Raw genomic sequence first — 21,974 nt, 5'->3', positions numbered from 1 at the left:
AGCGCATTCCTAATTTCTAGCCTGGTGCTTGAGGCATAACACACCCAAGAACTATGGGCCAATGTGTGTTGGCCAAATAGCTAGTAGATTCCAAAAATGATATTCTAGATTTAACTTATGTTGGCATTTTGGAGATTCATTGAAACATACGTTGATCTTATGTTTCTGGAGATTCTGTATATGAAGTAGAAAAGAAAGTTTGGTTTGACTTCTGTTCCTTTCCACAAATATATTTGCTGTATCTAAACAGTAAATTAAAATACTACTAGCAAAATAATGCACTGTCTTTATATGTATAGCCTAACATCGATATCATTTACTAGAGGGGTAATCTTTGATTACAGTTGTTGGCTTCCAATAAATTATTGACTACTCTCGAATCTTTAATATATAAGATGAAACTTAGATGTTCGTATGAAGTCCAAACACTGAGCCCTTTTTAATTACCTTTAGTGACTTATATTTTAAAATTTCCTGGTAAATTATAGGATAATCTATAATTTTCTGTTGTTTCTTAAGTAGGTTCCATGCTCAATGTGGCACTTGGACTCACAACCCTGAGATGAAGAGTCACATGCTCTGACTGAGCCAGCAGTGCACCCCATAATTTCCTGTCGCTTCTTAAGTTTTAGTATACTTTCCTTAAACAAGAGCTTAATATAGTATGATTTGTGTTTCTTTGTGTTACTGCTTTCTTCTCTGTGTTCTGTTAAATTGGTGCCTAAACTTTGTATTAATTTATGTAATGTATATTTATATAATACAAAGTAAGGTATGAAATTACCGTATAAAAAGTAATATTGGTAAAGGTATTTTTGAAAGTTTTCAGTATTTAAAAATTTTTTTAAAAGTTTAATGTTTATTTCTCAGAGAGAGAGACAGAGACACAGAGGGAAAGAGAGCATGAGCAGGGGAGGGGCAGAGAGAGAGACACACGCAGAATCTGAAGCAGGCTCCAGGCTCCGAGTTGTCAGCACACAGCCCACCATGGGGCTTGAGCCCATGAACTGCGAGATCATGACCTGAGCCAAAGTCGGACGTCCAACTGACTGAGCCACCCAGGCGCCCTGGTGTTTAAAAATTTTTAGAGAAACGTTTTAGAGAAATATTTTTGTTCTCTTTGTATTATTTGCAGTATTTAATACGAAGTACATAATATAATTTATATTGTATTGTGTGGATGGACCACTTTGGTCTGTGGTCTCTTGTGGGTGAAATGGTTTGTGTGTGTGTGTGTGTGTGTGTGTGTGTGTGTGTGTGTGTGTGTTAATATTTATTTATTTGTGTGTGTGTGTGTGTGAGAGAGAGAGAGAGAGAGAGAGAGAATTTGGGCATGGGAATGGCAGAGAGAGAGGAAGAGAGAGAATCCCAAGCAAGCTCCAACTCCTTGCTGTCAGCTCGGAGCCTGTTGCTGGGCTCGTTCTCATGAGTTGTGGGATCGTGACCTGAGCCCAAATCAAGAGTTGGACATTTAACCGACTGAGCAGAGTAGGAGTCCTTCTGATTCACACCCTGTTCTCATCTTCCACATTAAAAATATGAAAAGTAATGGAAGTATATTCATAATAGCTTAGGTTCAGAAGGCTTGCTCAACAGTAAAATGAGTTTATGTAGAGCAGTAAAAGATTGTATAGCTCTACGTGTTTTTCCAAATGTACACAGTTATGTAACCACCACCGCAATCAAGATGTAAAATAGTTCCATGATCTCCTAAATTTCCCATGTCCCTTTGCTATCAGCCACTCCCGTTCCAACGATGGGAATGGGAATCCACTGAGCAGTTTGCATTACCTTAAATTTGCCTTTGCAAGAATGCCCTATGAAGGAATCAAAGCATGTGGCTTTTATTATGATGGCCTTTTTCACTTTGTATAATGACATTCATCCATGTTTTGAGTGTAGCAACAGTTCTTTTTATTTTTGAATAGTATCCCAGTGTGTGGAGTATCTACTCTTTGTTCTTTCCAGTGGAGGGACTTTTGGGTGGTTTCCATATCCTGGCATTATTTTGGGGTGGGGGGGGGGAAGACACATATAAACATTTGCTACAGTTTTACATGTGGACACAGTTCTTACTCTGCTTGGAAAAAAATATATATATAAATGTATATATATAAAATGTATATATATATAAAATGTATATATATATAAATGTATATATATAAAAAAAATATATATATATATAAATGTGTATATGTATGGGTGTGTGTGTGTGCACGCACACACACACACGCGCGCACACACATACACACACCCCTACGATGGATATTGCTGGTCTGCATGGCAAATATGTGTTTCACTTCAGAAAATATTGCCAAAGTCAGCTTTTCCAATGTGGCTGTACTATGTTTGCATTCCTTTCAGCAGTAGATGAGCATTACAGTTACTGTGTATGCTTGCTAGCACGTAGTACTCAAGTTTTTCTTTTAAGCCGTTCTAATGGATGATATTTTATTGTGATTTTAATTTTCATCTCCTTAATAGTTGGTGATGTTTCAAGCACCTTTTCATGTTTTTATTTGCCATTTATATACCTTTTTCGGTGAAGCTCTGTTCAGATCTATTGTCCATTAAACTTTTTTTTCCCCTCCCTTAGTGTTGAGTTTTGATAGTTTTAAAACAGAAGAGCATATTGTAAATACAAGTTCTTGTCTGATATATGATTTGTGACTGCTTATCCCTCATTTGTGGCTTGTCTTTTCTGTAGCTTAACGTAACTTTTACATGTGTTTTGAAGAGTAGAGGTCTTCATTTTGATGAAGCCCTGGTTAACAGTTTTGCATTATGGACCATGCTTTTGGTGTCATATCTAAGAAATCTTTGCTAACCTAAGCTTATGTAAAGTTTCTCCTATGTTTTTGAAATTTTATAATTTTAGGTTTTGCAATATTGGGTTAGTTTTTCTTTTTCTAAAATTTGTTTTATTTTTAACTTTTTAAAAAATGTTTATTTTTGAGAGAGAGAGAGAGAGCAAGCATAAGCAGGGGAGGGGCAGAGAGAGAGGGAGACACACAATCCAAAGCAGGCTCCAAGCTCTGAGTCGAAGTCAGATACTTAACCTACTGAGCCACCTCAGCACCGTGTTGAATTTTTCTAAGTGGTGTGAGGTAGAGTTTGAAGGTTTTGTTTTGTTTTGGTTTGCATAAGGATATTCATTTACTTCAGCACCATTTGTTGAAAAGACTGTCTTTCTCCACTGAATTGCCTTTGCATCTTTTTTGGAAATTAATTGACAGTATATTTGTGGGTCTATTTCTGGACTCTTTATTCTGTTGATCTATATATCTGACTTTTCTCTAGTACTGTGCTATGTTGTCACTTCTAGTTTTTTAGTAAATCTAGAAATCAGGTGGTGTAAGTCTCCCAACTATATTTTTCTTTTACCATATTATTTTGGTGATTCTAGTTCCTTTGCTTTGTCATAGAAATATGTAGACTTGCCATCTCCTTGTGTAAAAAGTCCTGCAGAGATTTTTGATTAGAACCGAGTTGACTCTCTAGATTTGTTTAGTTGACTCTCTAGATCTAATACTGATAACAATAGTAACTTTTTCAGTCCATGATCAATGTATACCTTTGCATTTATTTATGTCTTTTTGATTTCTTTTATCAGTATCGTAGTTTTTAGCGTATAATTCTTGCACATAATTTGTAAGTTTTATATCCAAGAGTTTCGTGGGTTTGGGTGCTATTGTAAATGATAATTAAAAATGTAATTTCTTATTCATTAAAGTATATAGAAATAGGATTTTTAAAATTTCTGTTGACCCTAGTATACTGTGAACTAACTAAATTCAGTTTTAGATCTAGTAACTATTTGTTGTTGTTGTTGTTGCTGATTCTGTGGGATTTTCTAACAGTCATGTCATCTATGAATAGAGATATTTACTTCTTCTATTTGAATTAGTATGATTGGTATTTTTTTTTTCTTGCCTTATTGTATTGGCTGACACCTCCTCTAAAGATGGAAAAAGAGTGGTGACAGCAGACATCCTTGCCTTGTTCTTGATATTAGGGGGAAAATATTCAGTCTTTTAACATATTAAGTATGATGTTAATTGTAGGTCTTCTTTAATTGTTCTTTTAAGAATTTTTTCAAAGGAAAAAAAATCAGCTCTATAGTCTGTTTTAAAATTGTTGAAATCAGGGGCGCCCGGGTGGCTCAGTCAGTTAAGCGTCCGACTTCGGCTCAGGTCATGATCTCACAGTCCATGGGTTCGAGCCCTGCGTCAGGCTCTGTGCTAACAGCTCAGAGCCTGGAGGCTCTTTCGGATTCTGTGTCTCCCTCTCTCTCTGCCCCTCCCCTATTCATGCTCTGTCTCTCTCTGTCTCAAAAATAAATAAACGTTAAAAAAAAATTAAAATTGTTGAAATCACAATAAAATTATAATGGTATCTTACCATTGTGGTGTAGTTGGCATTGCTCAAACTTGTTTAGTATTCCACCTTGCATGACATAACATTTAAACACTTAAACACTTAAATATTTCAGTTAAAATATTTCAGGACTATTTGAGGAAGAAATAGAGAGTTATGGTTGTTTGAAAACTTTCGCATCTTCTGTTAAGGTCCAAGTAGCATCAACATTAAAAAATGGTATCATGAGGTGGCAATCAGAATAGATAGAATATGAAGTATTCTATATGATACCTGTTTTTTTTCAGTGAGTTAATGCATGTTCAAAGGAGACGAGCTGTTATAGATTAAGGAGAATTAAGAGATATAACATGAAAGGCAATTTATAGACCTTGCTTAGGTTCTGATTTGTTGTATACCAAAGTATGTTCTTATCTTTAAAGCATATCAAGAAAAACAAAAAGAAAGCAAGGTGGTTGAAACAGATGACACAATGTTGATAATTGGTTTAAGAATTTATGGGGGCCTGTTAAAGTGTATTTGAAGATTTTGATTAACTTTTTTTTTAACAACATACAGAATAGCTGTCACCAACTTGGAAGAAAATCTTGGAAAAAAGATGCAACTCTTTCACAAATGCTACATCACCAGCACTCTTTATGACGCAAAAGACTATTATATAGAAAACACTAACTGACATTAGTGACTGATTGAAAATGTGATTCAGAAGAGTTACACTTTGAATGCTGATGAAGTTTTAGGAATTTTTTTTTAAGTTTATTTATTTTGAGAGAGGGAGAGAGAGACAGAAAGAAAGAGAAAAAGAAAATACTCCAAGCAGGCCCCATGCCGTAAGCACGAAGCCCAACATGGGGCTCAATCCCACGAACTTTGAGATCATGACCTCAGTGGAAATCAAGAGTTGGACACTCAACCGACTGAGCTACTCAGGCGCCCCAAGTTTTAGGAATTTCTAACCTTTTTTCTTTTCTCTTCAGCTTGTATTATCCGTTTTATGTATATACAGTAATGATATTGAAAAGAAAACATGTCAATAAATCTAAAGGAGCACTTTAAATAATTGCAAATTAAGAATCCTAAGTGATTAGAGCCATGTTATAGTTGAATTAGGAGCTTACCCCACCACCTTTAGCGATATATAAAATAATGGTGCATGTGAAAATTGATGGTGTTGGGGTGTCTGGGTGGCTCAGTCAGTTAAGTGTCCGACTTAGGTTCAGGTCATTATCTCTCAGTTCGTGGGTCTGAGCCCCGCGTGGAGCTCTGTGCTGATAGCTGGGAGCCTGGAGCCTACTTCAGATTTTGTGACTCCCCCTCTCTCTCTGCCTCGCCCCTGCTTGCACTCTTTCTCTCTCAAAAACATTAAAAAAAATTGATGGTGTCTTAGAATCAGTGAGACACATAAGGAAGGAAAAACAAATTAATATGTGTTGTTCATTTTATTGAAAGGTTAGCTCTCTTTCTCACCCAGGAAAAGCTCTACCCAGAAGATAGATGTGTGAGAACACAGATCTATAAAGAATCCACTTTCAGAGGATTGTAGAAAGCTGTTGGTTGTTTTGTCCTGACCAGAAGTAGTCTGTTGCTAGTGGAACGTTTGTTTATTTGCTGTACTTTATTTCCATTTCTCTTGTGATAAATAATAAAATGTTTCTGACAGAGGTGGCTTTGGGAAAATTGGGTAAATCATGGTTAGCCACATAGGAAAATAAAAACCTGACGTACCAAAAAAACCAAACAAACCCAGTTTTATAATTTAAAAAAAGTGCTATCAATGAACCCCATGAATGTAAATATACTTTTCCTAATTCTGTGTGATTGGAGAATATAGAGATGGATTTCGAGATGTCTCTTGGTGTGGTAAACGCATTACAAATGCATGTGGACTTAACGTGTGTTTTAATTCTCTGTCCGACTTTTCTCTGGTGAGTGCTTTTGTCAAGATAACAAGTAAGAGACAGAGAGAATTTTCTTCTGCAAATGTGGTTTCCATCCTTCCAATTTTTTGCTATCTTGAACTGAACTAATATAATTTAAAAGGAAATTAACTGTCTTCTCTAGGGCGTTTTATATCCTTTTATATATGAAAAGAATGTTAGGAATGCATGGGGCATTGTTAGTCTGTTGGATTCTCTTGGTGTTAGAGTTACTTGGGGCTTAGTGTTATAATATATTTCAAAGGCAAATATGATACTTCCCCAAATGTCCGACATTAATGAAATTATGAGTTTAGGAAATAAATTTGATCTTATATTAAGATTTAATTTCCTGGCATTTTTTCCTAAAGTCATGTCCTTAAAATCCTATTAAGAGACCGCCTTTAGGACAGTTAAAGAAAGAAAAAAATTTTTAAAGAAATTAGAACGATTTGAATGCTTTGAATGATTTCAAATTTTGAAAAATTGGGTTGGAATGACCTTTACCGGAGAGGAGTTGTACTATGCTTACATTCCAAAGACTTTAAAATTGAAACATGTTATTTCCTCCCATACATAGGTATTTTATGACTTCTGGCAAGCATTTAACTTCCTTTCTCTGTTTCAGTGTGAGATCATCTAAATGAATTCATTAACTTTGCTTTAGAAAAATGTCTTAAAAGTTTATTTTTATTTGGATGTCCTACTTACTGGTTCAATTTTTTGTTTTGTTTTGCTTTTTTCAGTTGTGGAAGAAGGACTCTGGGAAAATGGCCTTTCCTATGAATGTCGGACACTGCTCTTCAAAGCGATCCACAATCTGTTAGAAAGGTGAGAGAAGGAACAGCATCACAGTTGTTTTGAGACACCCAGGTGTAATGCTGTATATTCGTAGGTTTTCCTGTTAGGTCTCAAAATGCTTTTGTTTGCAGTTTTATAAAGATAAAATTATATAAATCTCATTTCTTTCTTGTTGATATAATTGCGACTTTAGAGAAGTTTCAGGAATAGCACAAAGAACTTCATATATCCTTTACTTGGTTTTTCTTTTATCCGGTTTGCTTTATAGTTCGTGCGATTGCTTGCTCTCTTACTCCTAATGTGTGTGTGTATTTTAAATTTATTTTCCGAACCACTCGATAGTCACATGTACACTTGAAATTGTTCTTTCTTTAACCTCTAAGTGTTTGTGTGTACATTTCCTAAAGACAAGGGATATCCTCACATGTGAGCACTGTACAACTATGAAAATGAGGAAATCTAACATTGATAAAATGCCATTATTTAATATGTAATTCAGCTCAAACTTTATCACCGTCCCTGTTAGGTCCTTGATATCTTAAGCCGCCTTCCCCCAAGATCCAATCCATGATCATACATTTTAGTTTTCCTGTCTCTTCAAACCTAGAAGTGTTCCTTAGCCGTCCTTTTTCTTTCTTGACATTGACATTTTGAATGAGTTCAGGTCATATATTTTATATAATGTCCCTCAATTTGAGATAGTTTCTTCATGATTATCTTTAGGTTATGCATTTTGTAGTGATAGTGTAGACATGATGTCATGTCCCCAGTATATCAAAGCAGGAGGTCTGTGATTTCAAGGCCAGTGGTATTAACATTGTTGATGAACTTGTTTGAGGTGGTGTTCCATGACATTTCTACACTGTGTATTAGCGAGTACTTGTTAACTGCGATCATTGTTAATTTTGTAGTAAGTAATTTGCGGCCACATACAATGAGATTGTGTACTTATCCTGTTATCACGTTTGGTCTTGTGTTTTATCTTCTGTTGTCTAAATTGGTTAGTACTGTTGCAGCTGTAGTGTTGATTCAAATGCCACCATTCCTTCTACTTTTATTATTGGACATTCTTTTGTAAGGAAGAGCTTTTCATTTTCTTATATGTACATGTGTTCTTATGTTTCTATCTCCCTTTTTAGCTATATAAATTTGGAGGAATGGATTTCTGTTTTATTCCATGGATTATAATTCATTGCTATCATTGTTTATTTAGATGTGTAAGTCCTTCCAGATTTGGCCAGGGGAAGCCCCTTCATGATGGCTTTTATAGCTTTTTGACCTGTTGTCATTGTTCAAGCACCTCCGTACTTTACGGCATAACGGTATGTTCCGGGCTCAGGATAGTGTCTTAAGGGGAAAAATAGATGGCAAGGAATGGGTTAATTAAGAACTTCCATAAGAGAACTTTTTCACTTCTCTTCCTGAGTCTTTATGTAGTACTGTCAGATGATCAGAGCTGAAGGGACGTTCTGGTACTATTCAGTTCCTTATACAAGCTGCTGGTTAGGGCAGTGTCACCACAGTTGTCAGTGCTTAGGGTTCCTAAGCCGGGGTCGATAAGTTGTCACCGTTTAGGTCACTCAGAAAGACCTTTCCCACCAAGTTTATCTCTTTTTCATTCTGAACTTCAGTTCCTACCTCTGTGCTTTGGAGTGGGCCTAGAGGCCAGCCATCTGTTACTAAGGCAGTAGTATATTTTTGAAGCATTGATTTTTGAGAGTTGAATGCTCCTAAATAATTAAAGTATTTGGTAATTCTCTCTCCCACTGCAAAACAAAACAAACACACACACAAAGTCCCTTCAGGAAAATGTGGAAACTTTACTGTTTCTGAAATACGCCGTAGTGAAGCTCTTACTATCTGTATTATAATTAATGCATCTTTAAACAGTCTTTTAAATGTATGTTTTTCATGTATATGGAACAAAATACATACTTTAAAAAAATAGCTCGCTCTGTTATTTTAATATCCTAATTTAGTTTTTTTTAGAAAAATTAATTTGTAATTTTTCAGTCTTTGTGTTTTAAATGGTTGGGAGAAAATGAGAAGAACAGAAAAACTGGGAGAGAAGAGAAATGCAGATAATTCATTTATTCTTGCTCATGAATTCTAAATTTGTGATAAAAACTGAACTCCAGGTCAAATTGAATTATTATTTGATAGGAAAGTTCATTGGGGCTCCTGGGTGGCTCAGTCAGCTGGGTGTCTGAGTTCCACTCAGGTCATGAGCTCGTAGTCTATGAGTTCAAGCCCCGTGTTGGGCTCTGTGCTGACAGCTCGGAGCCTGGAGCCTGCTTCGGATTCTGCCTCCATCTCTCTCTGCCCCTCCCCGCCTCGTGCGCGCGCATGCTCTCTCTCTCTCAAATAAAATAATAAAACAGAAAAGTTCATTGTGACATACTGCATACAATAAAGCTTTGGATAGTTCTAAATGACTTTGGGTTAGACTTTGGTTTGATTTCACATTCTGTTACTTGGGCAGTTACCCTAACCTCACTAAAGCCTTAGTAAACACCCTTTAAATTAAGTATAGGATACTCTGCACCTTGAGTTTTTGTTAGATGATGTATATGATGTGTGCCGCATAATACTTGGCTTATTGTTACTGTTCAATAATTGGCTTCCCCATAGGTTTATTATTTTGCATATTTTGATGTTAATTCTCTTGTAAGACTTTATTTGAAATAAAAGTGTTTGTTTTAGAAAATAATTAATAATGAAGCTGTTTAGCTCCCTTTCTACAATTAGAATGGACAAGTTGAGATTTTTTTGAAAAACTGTTATAATTCTTTTATCTTTCAAAATAATGTTCTCTTTTCACCAAACTTTAAGTAACTATTGTATGAGTGAGAATTACCCTGCTCATGAAGCAAGGACACGTTTTAAATGGTGGCTTTTAGATCTCTTTATCCATTGTCAACAGAAACTGGGTTGGCTAACACATGCTTGCCTTTTTGTTCATCCCTAACTTAGACCATTTGCTTTAACTTGCTTATCTGTTTACAACCTAAATGTATTGAAATGCAGTTTTACTATCTTATTCCTGGCAATTTTCTGTCATGTCTTTTCACTTCTATTCAGATAGATATGGACTGGGTTTCCCACTGTGGACGTTTTGAATTTCTAGCATGAAAGCCAGAATTGAGGTTATTGAAGTAGATCATCAAGGAATGTGTCACCTGTAGGGTATTTGTGCTTCCCCAATGAATTTTTTCTTAGTTCGCATGTTCACAGAGCTTGCACTAGTGATTTATTATTTCTGCTTTTTGTATTTTTAAGTGTACTGATTTGTTTAATTAAAAAAAGAATTCCATTAACTACTTTGAGAAGATCTTACTTATAGCTAAGTGGGAGTCATACAGATTGATCTTTTTTCCAAAAGGCAGCAGTTGGCTGGTGTATACAGAATGATGAGTTTCTGCAGTAATTATTAAAAATAATTTCACTGAAGAAATTAAGGTAACATTGTAAACTTCACACAGAATAAGATAATTTCATTTTAATTGCTATTGATTGGTGCTGAGGTGATACCGTATTGATGCTGTGTAGAATGTTTTAAATTCTAAGGTAATATGACTTCACATATTTTATCTTTCCTCATTCCTCACTCATTTTATCACACTCATTCCTCCTGTAGCTCTTCAATGTTTGTGCACATTGCATTGTATGTGTCTAGCTAGTGTCATCTGTTTCTTAAAAAAAACTAAAACAACAAACTTCACTGTCGCTTACTCAAGAGCGTTTTCCTTCAAGGTGTCAGATAGAAGCTAACATATCTGGCTATAATATAACCTATCTTTGCAGGGGCATACATTGCTGTAAGTCCATTTCTTCATTGTCTTTAGAGATGGAAGATATTTTATATCTCTGTTCTGCCAAATGAATTAATATATGGCAAATGACAAGCTTGCAGAGCCCTTGTTCTTTACGTATAAGATGATGAAGGATTGTTTTGCTCAGCATAGTACCTTTCTCATTATGAGAGCTCAATAAATGGCTAACTGCTGTTAATATTAGCAAATACAATGATCAATACTACTGTTTTCAGAGTTGGACACAGCATTAAAAGTCTGTTAGCCTGTTTGCTCAGATAAATCTAGAATCCCATTCTAAAATATCCTTTTTATGTAGTCAGCCATCCTTTCCTTGAAAACCTCTAGTTATGTGAACCCAGCTTTCCAAAGGACTTCTTTTCATCTTCAGAGGGATGTTAGAAAGTTCAGTTAGTTAGATGCTAGAAAGTTCATTGTCAGAAAGTCTCCTATGCTGAGCAGAAATCTGTCTCCCCGTAATCGTTGAAAAAAATCTTACTCTTTGAGATTCATTTATAATTCATCCAATCCTACTTCCATGTGGTGCCCTGTTTCATATCCTTGTACCCTGAGTTTTTTGTTTGGGTGGTTTATGGTTCTTATCATATAATATTGGATACCCCCTGCCCCCCCCCCCTTCCAGTTATCCCTCTCTAGTCAGTCCCATTCTCTTCATTTTGACTGCCATTGGCTTACTTGAAGATCTCGTAAGTGTTTCATAAAATTTTGCAGTGGCAAAATTCTGTAGTCAGGTTAGGGTCCGTTATGGTGCAGTAACAGAAAACCTGAAAGAGCGTACTCTCTTACATCAGTTGACATTTATTTCTTGCTCATACTGCTTGCCCATTGTGAGTCCTTTACTGGGAACCCTCCTTGTATCCTCTTCCCTCCACTTGGGAATCATGCAGATGGGACAGCCCTGTCAAAGACTTGCTGGGCTCCTGATGGAGCGTGAAGAGCGATGGCAAAATACGTAATAGCCCGTTTAAGACTCTGTGTAGGGGTGGTGTATGCCGTTTCTGCTCACGTTGCATTGGCTGAGAAATGTGCCACCAAGCTGAAAGTCAAATGAATGAGAAAGTATTTATTATCCATCTGTAGGACGTATCCCAGTCATATGGCCAAGCTTGATGTTAATGGGACAGTGCATATTTGGGAAAAGGATACAATCTTTTCAGAAAAACATAGCAAGCTACCATACCTATTAATTGAAGTCTTTTCCTTTCTTGTAATCTGTCCTCCAAACTGGCGTCGGTTCCATTACTAAAATACAGATATGTTTCTAAAATGCAATTATGCGTGTATTTATACACATTTTGTTAAACTTTGAATCATATTGCCCTCTTTTGGTATATTCTTCAGTTGTGATTTTTTTTAGTCAAAATTTCAGTATCTGAAAGTGTTGGGCCTTTGAGGTCGTATAGTTTTAGAGGATCCGGTCATGAATATTTTTTTCTCTCCTCTGAGACAGTAAGTGTGCTTATTGTTTTCCTAATGATCAATTATCCCTTTTTGGCAACATACCTGGAATTAATTTTGTTTTTACTTATATAGAATCTGTGCTGATTTTCTGTCCTTTTTGATAATGTCCTTGTTCAGATTGTTTTTCATCGGTCTTTGGAGTTTAGTGAGATTTTATTATGTACAGACAATGAACTTCTCAAAGGTTACATTTTGTATTTCAAGTTTAGGCTGCTTCACACTCCTCACTTATGGAGAAAGACGTTGACTGCGAAGAGATTATGGAAAACTAGGACCTGCAATCTTTTCCAGTAGTTTCTTCATTTGGCATTTTTAATATTGCAGATTTAGTGGCTGTTACTCTTATGTTATTGTAATTGGTATAGCTTTCATAGTACGGTACGTCCATCTTACCTGACGCTATCTGAATGAAGGCAAACATTGGGTTGAAGAGCTGTTAAAAAAAAAGCCGGGAAATGTGTGCCATTCATCTCACCCAGTTTTAGTACTGTTTACCCAGTTCAGTACTTAGTGATTTGCATCATATATGAGACTTAAAAAAATCTTACTTTTGTAGCTTCTAGAAATGCTTAAAATGTCTGGCATAATGCTATCAAATGTGGTAGTATATTTTAATTTTAATTGTCTTAAGTTTTTAGAATCAAACTCATAAGCTGATTTTGATGGAAAGGTACTTTTTTTCTCTAAAGTGCAAATAAATCATTGCTTTGCACACAATAGATCACATGGGTCTTTTGAGGCTGTTAAGCTCTATCCTGTCCATACTTACTTAGGGAGACTTATTTGACATTTGTAAGACCTAATGTCCCTTCAGAGTAGTCCACTGGTGCTGTTTTCCTAATGGATTGCCACCATAGTCACCCCAAGGTAGTTTATAACTACCTTCTAGAATTGCCTTTGACCCAGGCTTTTTGGTTTACCAGGAGTTGGTGTTTAGAGTGAAGATAGTCATTTAGAAGAGTACAGTAAAAATAACGTGAAGGAAGTTGGATTCTAATTGTGATAGCAATAGCATTATATTTGTATATTACTAGCTTTCAGTGTCCTGTGGTATTGTGATTTAGTAGAGGTAATTATCAGAGGGTACATGAGCACTGTCCTTGGATATGCTGATTCTAAGGTTTCAACATAATAAATATATTCACTGGAGCATGGTGTTGGGTACAGGCCTAGATGAAGAAATGGTGATAGAATTTGCAATATTGAGAGTCCTTGGGTAAAGTGTGGTAACAGAGCAGGAAATGAGTAATCAATAAATTCCTATTTTATTGAGTTGTGGCAGTGTGCAGTTCTCTAAAGGAAGTAGGAAAAGGAGTCTTTAGATCTAAGGGCCATATGCTTTTAAAGGAAGAATTGCTATAGACGTGACAGACACAAGTGAGTAAAAGCATGTATCTGTTTGTAAATGTCTAGAGAGAAACACATTCACCCTGAGACCAATCAGTTGATCTATTTAATACTTTTAGGACAGAGAATGGATTAAGACTTTTTAAAAAATTATTTCAGGTGGGGCTAGGCCTATGAAATGCCTAACTTTTACAGAGATTTTGGAGAGGATGGGAAAGATAGGGTGTGCTTGGCCAGAGGAGGCAGCCACCCACTAGGACACAGTAGGAACCTGAAATAATGAAGATAGAAGGGATCAGTTGAAAAAGATTTCTTCAGCTTCTAAATTATGTGAATTTCTTTTATTTGGTTGGGAACTGGGAGCAATTTCTAGGAAGGAGACTAGTTGCTAGGAAGGGGACTTTTTTGCATATATGTTTGATATAGATTGGAGTGGTGAAGTAAATAAAGGCTTTGATGCTGGTAAGGAATTTCTTTTATCAAATTATATAAAATTTAGTCTATCTGAGCAGCTGTATAACTAGATGATAGCACTAAAGTGCACTTTGATTCCGGGTGTGGTAGAGAAACACTATCCTTGAACTTTTTTTGTTTTTAAAGTAAGCTCTGTGCCCAGCGCAGAGCCCAATGTGGGGCTTGAACTCATGACCCTGAGATCAAGACCTGAGCTGAAATTAAGAGTTGGATGCTTCATGGACTGAGCTACCCAGGCACCCCATCCTTGAACTTTTTAATCTTTGAAAACTGTGGCTCCTGCATAGTTTGAGGCGTGCTGAAGGAGCCAGAGCCAGTGGGGGCTCCCTTCTAAACCTTCCAACAGTTCCATTTGGGAAATAGTTTGCTGAGTTAGGCTGTGGCTGCTGCTGCTGTGGCTCTTATAATCTTATTTCAGGTCTGCCATGGTTTTGCGATTAGAAATTGGGTCTTGGGGTGCCTGGGTGGGTCTGTTGGTTAAGCGTCCGACTTCGACTCAGGTCATGATCTTGTGGTTTGTGAGTTCAAGCCCCACGTCGGGCTCTGTGCTGACAGCTTGGAGCCTGGAGCCTGCTTCGGATTCTGTGTCTCCCCATCTCTCGGCCCTTCCCCTGCTCATGCTCTTTCTCTGTCTCTCAGTAATAAATAAATGTTAAAAAAAATTAAAAAAAAAAAAAAAGAAATTGGGTCTTGCCAACTTTGGAGTCCAGTTAGTCTCTGTACTTTATTACTTAGAGCCATGTGGCATAGCACAGAAGTGTGTGTGCACGCACATACACATGGACACATATGCACACATACAAACACAACGTGATTTCATTTTCATTTTTTAGTAGCTGTTTCTTCTGGAAACATTGATTTTTGGTAAATAGTAGGGGGCTGGGAATTACTTTCTAAAGAGAAGTACTTTCGGGGCTTCAGGGTGGCTCCATTGGTTAAACGTCTGACTTTGGTGCCCAGGTCAGGACGTCACGGCTTGTGAGTTCGAGCCCTGCACTGGGCTTTCTGCTGTCAGCACAGAGCTTGCTTTGGGATCGTCTGTTCCTTTCTCTCTCTGCCCCTCTCCCACTCCTGCTTGCTTGCTCTCTCTCAAAATAAATAAAGTTAAAAAAAAAAATAAAGAGGAATACTTTCCTAGAATTGCTTAAAGAACATTTTATGAATCTGGCATCACATTGTGACCTTGAAAGATAATATTATGATACTTGACTGAATTAGGTCCTATCTTAACAGTAAGAGAATTTTGAAAATCTCAGTAATAATGACTGGGGTTACTGAGTGAACAGCTAGGGTTAACTGACATTCTTGTGTGTGTGAAGGTTTATTTGTCAAGTTAAGTGTAAATTTTTTTGTCCCTCAAATATAATTCAAAAAATGTTGCTAGAATATAAAAAGGGGAAATTATATTTCTGATATTCTTTAGTTTTTGTATTTTAGAATTTCTCTCAAAAAGACTTAATTCTGTTCTTCAAGTATAACTATAGCATATGGGCAGCTGTGCTAGTCTTCCTAAACTGTTTTAAAATCATCTATGTGATTCCTTACATGTTGAGTATCTCCTGTGATTTTAGTCTGGAGTGAGGCTGGTGGGCTATGAAACAAAGTGAAATGTGTGGATTTCCCCCTCCTCCAACATTGAGTGTCTCACTAGCAGGAACATATGCACACAAGAAAATTCAAGTAATAGTTTGGGGCTCCCCATGATTAATGGTTGCAAACATGAAGAATAACACTGTTAGATTATGATAGGAAAATGCTTCTTAGTATATTGCATTCATTTCTCAGGTATTTATTGAGCACTTACTAGTTTGGAACAGAATATAAAGCATATTACAGAGCAGGCATTTAAACGTTTGTTGACTATGGCCAGTAAATAAGATAGCTACCGTGTCTTTCCCCAGATTTCTCATAGATTCTTGGGGAAAAAAAGAACCATGGAAAGAATCATTACAACTTGGTGATGCAAGGGCCAATATGTAGGTGTTAGAGTGCTGTGTGGGCTGATCTGGGACACCAAAGATGGACAGAACTAAATCAGAGGAGGACAGGATAGAGTGGGATGAGGGAGGGATTCCAGGCCAAAGCACAGTTAGTAGTGATTCATGTTAGTATTGTGTATGGAAGTTCTTAAGAGAAAGAGGCTATAATAACTTTCATTAGATTTATTTATGCTATGGATTGGTGACCCCGAAATGATGGAGAACCAGGGACATAGTCCCGCAGTATACCCGGCTCTCCCACCCTCGTCGTCCCAGGTGTGTGTCAGGCGGTGGAAGAACCTTCCTCAGCAAAAGGTCTGATTTCCTCCCACAGCCTACAGTACAAAACACCAGATGGAAGTCCTTTCCGTCTTAGTCTTGGAGGCTCTGTGTCTCCGTCTCTGTCTCTCTCTGTGCTTGTGTGTGTGAGAGAGAAAGTGAGGTTTGTTTTTTGGATTAGTTGTAGTTGAGATCAGGGAGATGGAAGAGCGTGAAAGTTGATAGTGACAGTTGCTGAGTCCTTTCCACCTGTCTCTTGAGTGAAAAGAAACTTTGTTCTCATACTTACCCGTATTAACAACTAATTTCTGTACTCTTTCGGGGTCAGGGCACGGTACTCAGTGACTTCACTAATTTGGTCCCAGCCTTCTCTGAGGTACTTGGTATAACTTTGCTAACTCTCTGCTATGTCACTGCTGAGCATGACATTTGAGACAGCTCCCTCCTACAGAGGTAAGTTGGTTACAAATCCAGTACTTACGCCACTGTGTAAAAATACAGCAGTTGACCCTTGAGCAACACTGGTTGGAACTCTGCATTCCACTTTGACCTGTAGTATTATGATTATTGATTATTATTAACATTTTATAAATACAGTAATGTAAATGTGTTTTCTCTTATGATATTCTTAACATTTTCTTCTCTCTCACTTTATTGTAAGAATATGGTACATAATACACAAAACATACAAAATATGTTAATTGACTGTTCGTGTTATTGGTAAGGCTTCTGGTCAACAGTGAGCTATTGGTACTTAAGTTTTGGGGGGGGGGTCAGAGTCATACATGGATTTTCAACTACATGGGGCGGGGAGGGGGAGCCCCTGACCCTTGCATCATTATTCAGGGTCAGCTGTACTTCATCCATAGCGATTTTGTTCTCATGTTTTTCTTTCAGTGCGTAGGAAATCACTGATCACATAGAAACTGATTAGCAGTCGAAAATCACTAAGTCATTTATGACTATCATTTGGAACTAGATAGTTACAGAAGCAAGGATCAGTAGTTTCCATGGCTGATTTTTGTATTAGTGATAATAACCTTTTGTTGACATTGCCTGACAAAGAAATATGATCTGTAGTGGGAACTCCAGGAGATGGGTTAACACAGAGTTAGACTCTCAGGATTCATTAGCTTTTTGCCTTTTGCCTTTGTACCTGAGTGGTCTTGCCTATGTGCTGCTTCTCCTTTACCCCCTAACTCCTTGTTTGCTTGTGCTGGAATGAAGTCAGCATTAGAATTTGTGGCTTTTACTTCAGAGAAGGGCAAGGGTTTTGAAGCAGACTTTACACTCTGTCCCCCTTAGTCAGAGATATTTTATCTGTTTGTCTTTCATATTCTACTATCTAAAGCCTTGGTTTTTATCTGTTCATTAACTGTAAATTCGTTTTGCGTGTGTGTTATTGAATAAATTATTCTTTTGAATTCTGACCTTCAAGACGTATGTAAGGGTGTGAATATATTTAAAGTGATATTTATTTTTTTTAAGTGGTTATTTATTAAGTGAGGATGTGTGTCAGTAGAAGACCACATACAGTGTTTGATGTGATCCTGTACCTGTTACCTGCTCCATTGCTTTCATTCTATGCATTACCGAGTCTAAGAACACCTTCAACTTAATAACAGCTCTTAGAGGATAAAGAAACATTAAATAGACCCATCAATTACAGCTTGCATCTGGACTTTGAAATTGAGGAAAGAACTGAGGAAATGTGACAGCATGTGAGTCAAAATATGGTAATAGTTAAATGTTCTGGCCTTGTGATCAGATATACCTAGGCTTAATCCCAGCTCTGCTCTCGATTGCTTGTGTGACCTTCTGTAGGTGACATTTTCATTGTGCCTCAGCTTCTTCATGTATAAAAGTTGGCATGTACCATCTGTCTCATGCAAATATTACAATAATTAAATGATATACTACATGTGGTATTCACATGTGGTGGTGGTGGTAGTGATTCTAGTCGTGGTTACTGGTACTATTGCTGTTGGCAAACACTAGAGTTTTTCAGTGGAAATTATCTATCTGTCTGTCTGTCTGTCTATTCTGCCTGAAGAATACAATTAAGCCTGTGTGCTGGGGAATAAACTGTGGACATAACTTTCTGAGTTTTGCTTCTTGAGTCCTTTCACCTTGTTGGATATTCCCTATTTCCTAATTTTAATGGACTCATGTAGTCTTTAACCCTAAAGGCAACTTCATTTATAATCTTAGGGAAACAGATTGGGTTGCTTTGAAAATGATTTTCTGCATTGTGAACAAGGAAGATTGTTGTGGAAATTCACTTTCAAAATAAAAGCAGTTGAAGCCGGTGATTTTTTTTTTTTTTTTTTTTTTTGATGCAACAACGCTCCAGATTGACTCTGCCCACAGGGAGTTACATTGTGGCCAGCAGAAACTATTGCCATTTACTAACCCATCTAACCTGTAATGAGTTGGGTGAAGGCTTGAATTGTTTCCGTCCTCCTTGATGGTATGGAAATTACAGAGGCAAAAGCAAGCCACTTGCAGAATTGCCTGAATATTGAATAAAGAATTGCTATGTAGCTCTTTTACTGGTAGGTAGAACCTTTGTAGAAGAATTACATCCAACTTTCTGACAGGTTTTCTTACAAAATATGTGTCATTTCGTTGAATAATGTTAGAGATTACTGTATTTTGTCAATTTCAAAATGTGCATTTTCTCCCACATTTTTATATTTTTAAAATCAGGGATATTCCTTACAAATGATGGCATCTCAGAATTGGCCAGATGGCAGGTATGATACAGTTGTCATATGCTTGCACATGAGTGAACTTGGTCATAGCTGTCTGTATTCTTGTCACTTCAGTTGAATTGTGTGCATTTTTGGTATTACATGAGTTGAGTTCAATTGCCATTTAACATGTCTGCAGAAGGATTACCCTGTAATTTGACACTGAAACACAATGTACACAAAACAACATGGAAACAGAAGTGGGGCACAACTTGGATAGGAGGAAAGCAGATAATCACCATGGAAGAAATGGCTGTGGTTCTTTGTTTTCTTGCCAAGCCATAACCAAGTGCTTCACCATACTTACAGAAGAAAAACACCTAAGTACAAGAGACTCTGCAGTGCTTGTGTTTCTGAGATCTCTGCTAAAGGATTGCATATCACATGCCAAGCAAGAAAGCCAGCATTACACCTTGCAAAATGAGCATCCCTGGCTTAGAAGAATACCTCTGAGGTACTCGTAAGGAATGCTGCCTGTATTCCCAACATTCTTGATGACACAAGAATTGAAATAATGCAAAAGTGTGTTTGGATTTGAAGTAATTCACAAGTTTAAGACGTTTCAGGAATACCTCAGCCAATTAATTTTGCATAATTTTTTACATGTGCAAGAATAATTCATAATAAAAATTTATGCTCAAAGTCAGAAAGTTCTTTCAGCATCTCTATAATATAAAAATTTTAAGTGATAAGAAAACATTTTGACAGTTTAATTGGTGATGTTTTTATTTGCCATAGTATATCTCATCTGCGATTATTTGATTCAGTGACTTGCTAATTTGTTATTGAGACTGTAAATATAATTCTTGGTGTGATTATTGCAGGTGCCTAATGGATAAGAACTTCGTTAGGATTGGGAAGTGGTTTGTCCGACCGTATGAAAAGGATGAAAAACCAGTCAACAAAAGGTGAGTCTTATGAACCTTCAGGTTTTTCGTTTCTTTTGCTTGACCATAGCTATGTTTTGGCAAGAGATGGATGGGGGAAGCAGCTTATTTATTTATTTTCTAACAGTCTTTGTTTAGATGTACTAAAATAGATTTTATTACATAAAATGTTGTTAATTGGTGTATTACACATTTTTTTGAATAGTGTATTATTAAATTTTTGTGGAATATGGGACTAGAAAGATAATCAGTAACCTATATCTAAGCCCCTTCTTACCACACTATGTGGAATTAAAATATTCTGTTTTGTTACTTTCATTATCCTTTTTTATCTTTCTTAAATTTTTTTAAATGTTTGTTTATTTTTGAGAGAGACAGAGACAGAATGTGAGTGGGTTAGGGGCAGAGAGAGGGAGACAGAGAATCCGAAGCACGCTCCAGGCTCTGAGCTGTTAGCACAGAGCCCAGTGCAGGGCTTGAACTCTTGAACCTTGAGATCATGACCTGAGCCAAAGTCAGATGCTCAAGCGACTGAGCCACCCAGGCACCCCTATCTTTCTTATTTAAAGTGTTATATGCATAACTTTAAAAACAGTGAGCTGAATTCAAATGGTGATAATTTTTATAGAATTGATTGATGCCCCTTAAATGTCTGTGAATACATCCTTGAAAATCTTAAACCAGGACTGTGAAGCACTTTTCTAACCAGTCCTAAACTTTTGACTATCATTTATTGAATGCCAAACAAGCGTGGACTTTATATCAATCAAACCAGGATCAAAAACTAAAACCTTGAAAGGCAAATATTTACTTCATTTATCTCTGGACATAGCACAGACTTAATTGGAATCATAAGTTGATGAATTGGAATCATAAGCTGATGGGTGATTGTTTCCTATCGGAAGAGCAGGGCACACAATCCCAATTCTATTTTACTGTCCATGAAGTTGCCCGGAGCTAAGGGTTCCAGCTCCTGGCTGCAGATAAGAGCTATTGAAACCTTAGATGTTAAGCTGTAAGGTTAGCTCTTTTTTAGGTAGTTGCCACAAGTTTGGCTGGCAGCTCTTGCCTGTTCTGGAACCTTTACCTTCTTAACTTCATTGTTCCTCCCTGTGACTTAATTCGCACTAGCAGCTTCCTCTCCAACCTGTATGTCTTAAAGCTTTGATGACGTGGTTGTGGATCTCATTAACCAAACTTAATTTATGAGAATTAGGATTTCTTTTTTCAAATCAGATAAATTAGGGACTGGCATGTAATTTTTTTTTTTTTTTTTTTTTTTTTTTTTTTGGTCAAATCACCATGGATTTTTAAAAAATATTTTCCCTTTTTTAGTACATTTCAAATCCTTTAGGATTTAAAGATATATATATTTAACTAGAAAGTAGGTATTATGTATATCAAAGTTTGCCTGAAAAGGATAATTCTACATTTAGAATGGTGTCAGTATGTATGGGTATGTAAAAATATGGTTTTGTTTACAGATTCTTTGACGGTGAGGAATTTTTTTTCCTTTATTTATATTGATTTGCTCTAACTAAAGCATTTGCTCCATGGGCATATTTAATCTCACTGTTTAGTTAAGTTTACAGAGGATGGGTTAAAGGTTTGGTTTTTCTGTTGATGAGTGATGAGTTGCTTTGGCACGATGATCTTTACCATTCATTCCTATGTGCCTCTCCATGCTCAGTGTGCGGTCTCGGACAGAGCCAGTCCTAAAATTTTTCATCAGTAGCTATAGGTGTTTGTATGATGATTTCATAGGAATTGGGGGATGAAGGGGAAGTGCGGAAATAAAATGGGGATTGAAAGAGCAGTAATTAGTACTTTAATAATAAACACTAATGTTTGAAGTCGAATATAGTTA

At 36.7% G+C, this 21,974-nt stretch overlaps 1 protein-coding gene across 5 annotated transcripts in view; it reads left to right on the top strand.

The window, feature by feature from the left end:
• MED13L (mediator complex subunit 13L) overlaps nucleotides 1–21,974 on the top strand; it is a 301,789-nt gene that overhangs the window by 151,837 nt on the left and 127,978 nt on the right. For 2 of the 5 annotated variants that reach the window (XM_042910866.1, XM_042910865.1), the window contains exons 3-4: nucleotides 7,040–7,124; nucleotides 20,045–20,128. In XM_042910866.1, the coding sequence (XP_042766800.1) occupies nucleotides 7,040–7,124; nucleotides 20,045–20,128 (169 nt within the window). Of the gene's footprint in view, nucleotides 1–7,039; nucleotides 7,125–8,307; nucleotides 8,417–17,294; nucleotides 19,224–19,529; nucleotides 19,675–20,044; nucleotides 20,129–21,974 lie in introns of those variants that run through there. The other 3 variants (XM_042910868.1, XM_042910869.1, XM_042910867.1) reach the window with 3 other exon arrangements.

The sequence above is a fragment of the Panthera leo genome, chromosome D3, assembly GCF_018350215.1.
Source record: "Panthera leo isolate Ple1 chromosome D3, P.leo_Ple1_pat1.1, whole genome shotgun sequence".
NCBI classification, from domain to species: Eukaryota; Metazoa; Chordata; class Mammalia; order Carnivora; family Felidae; genus Panthera; species Panthera leo.
This window is presented reverse-complemented; position numbering and strand designations above follow the sequence as displayed.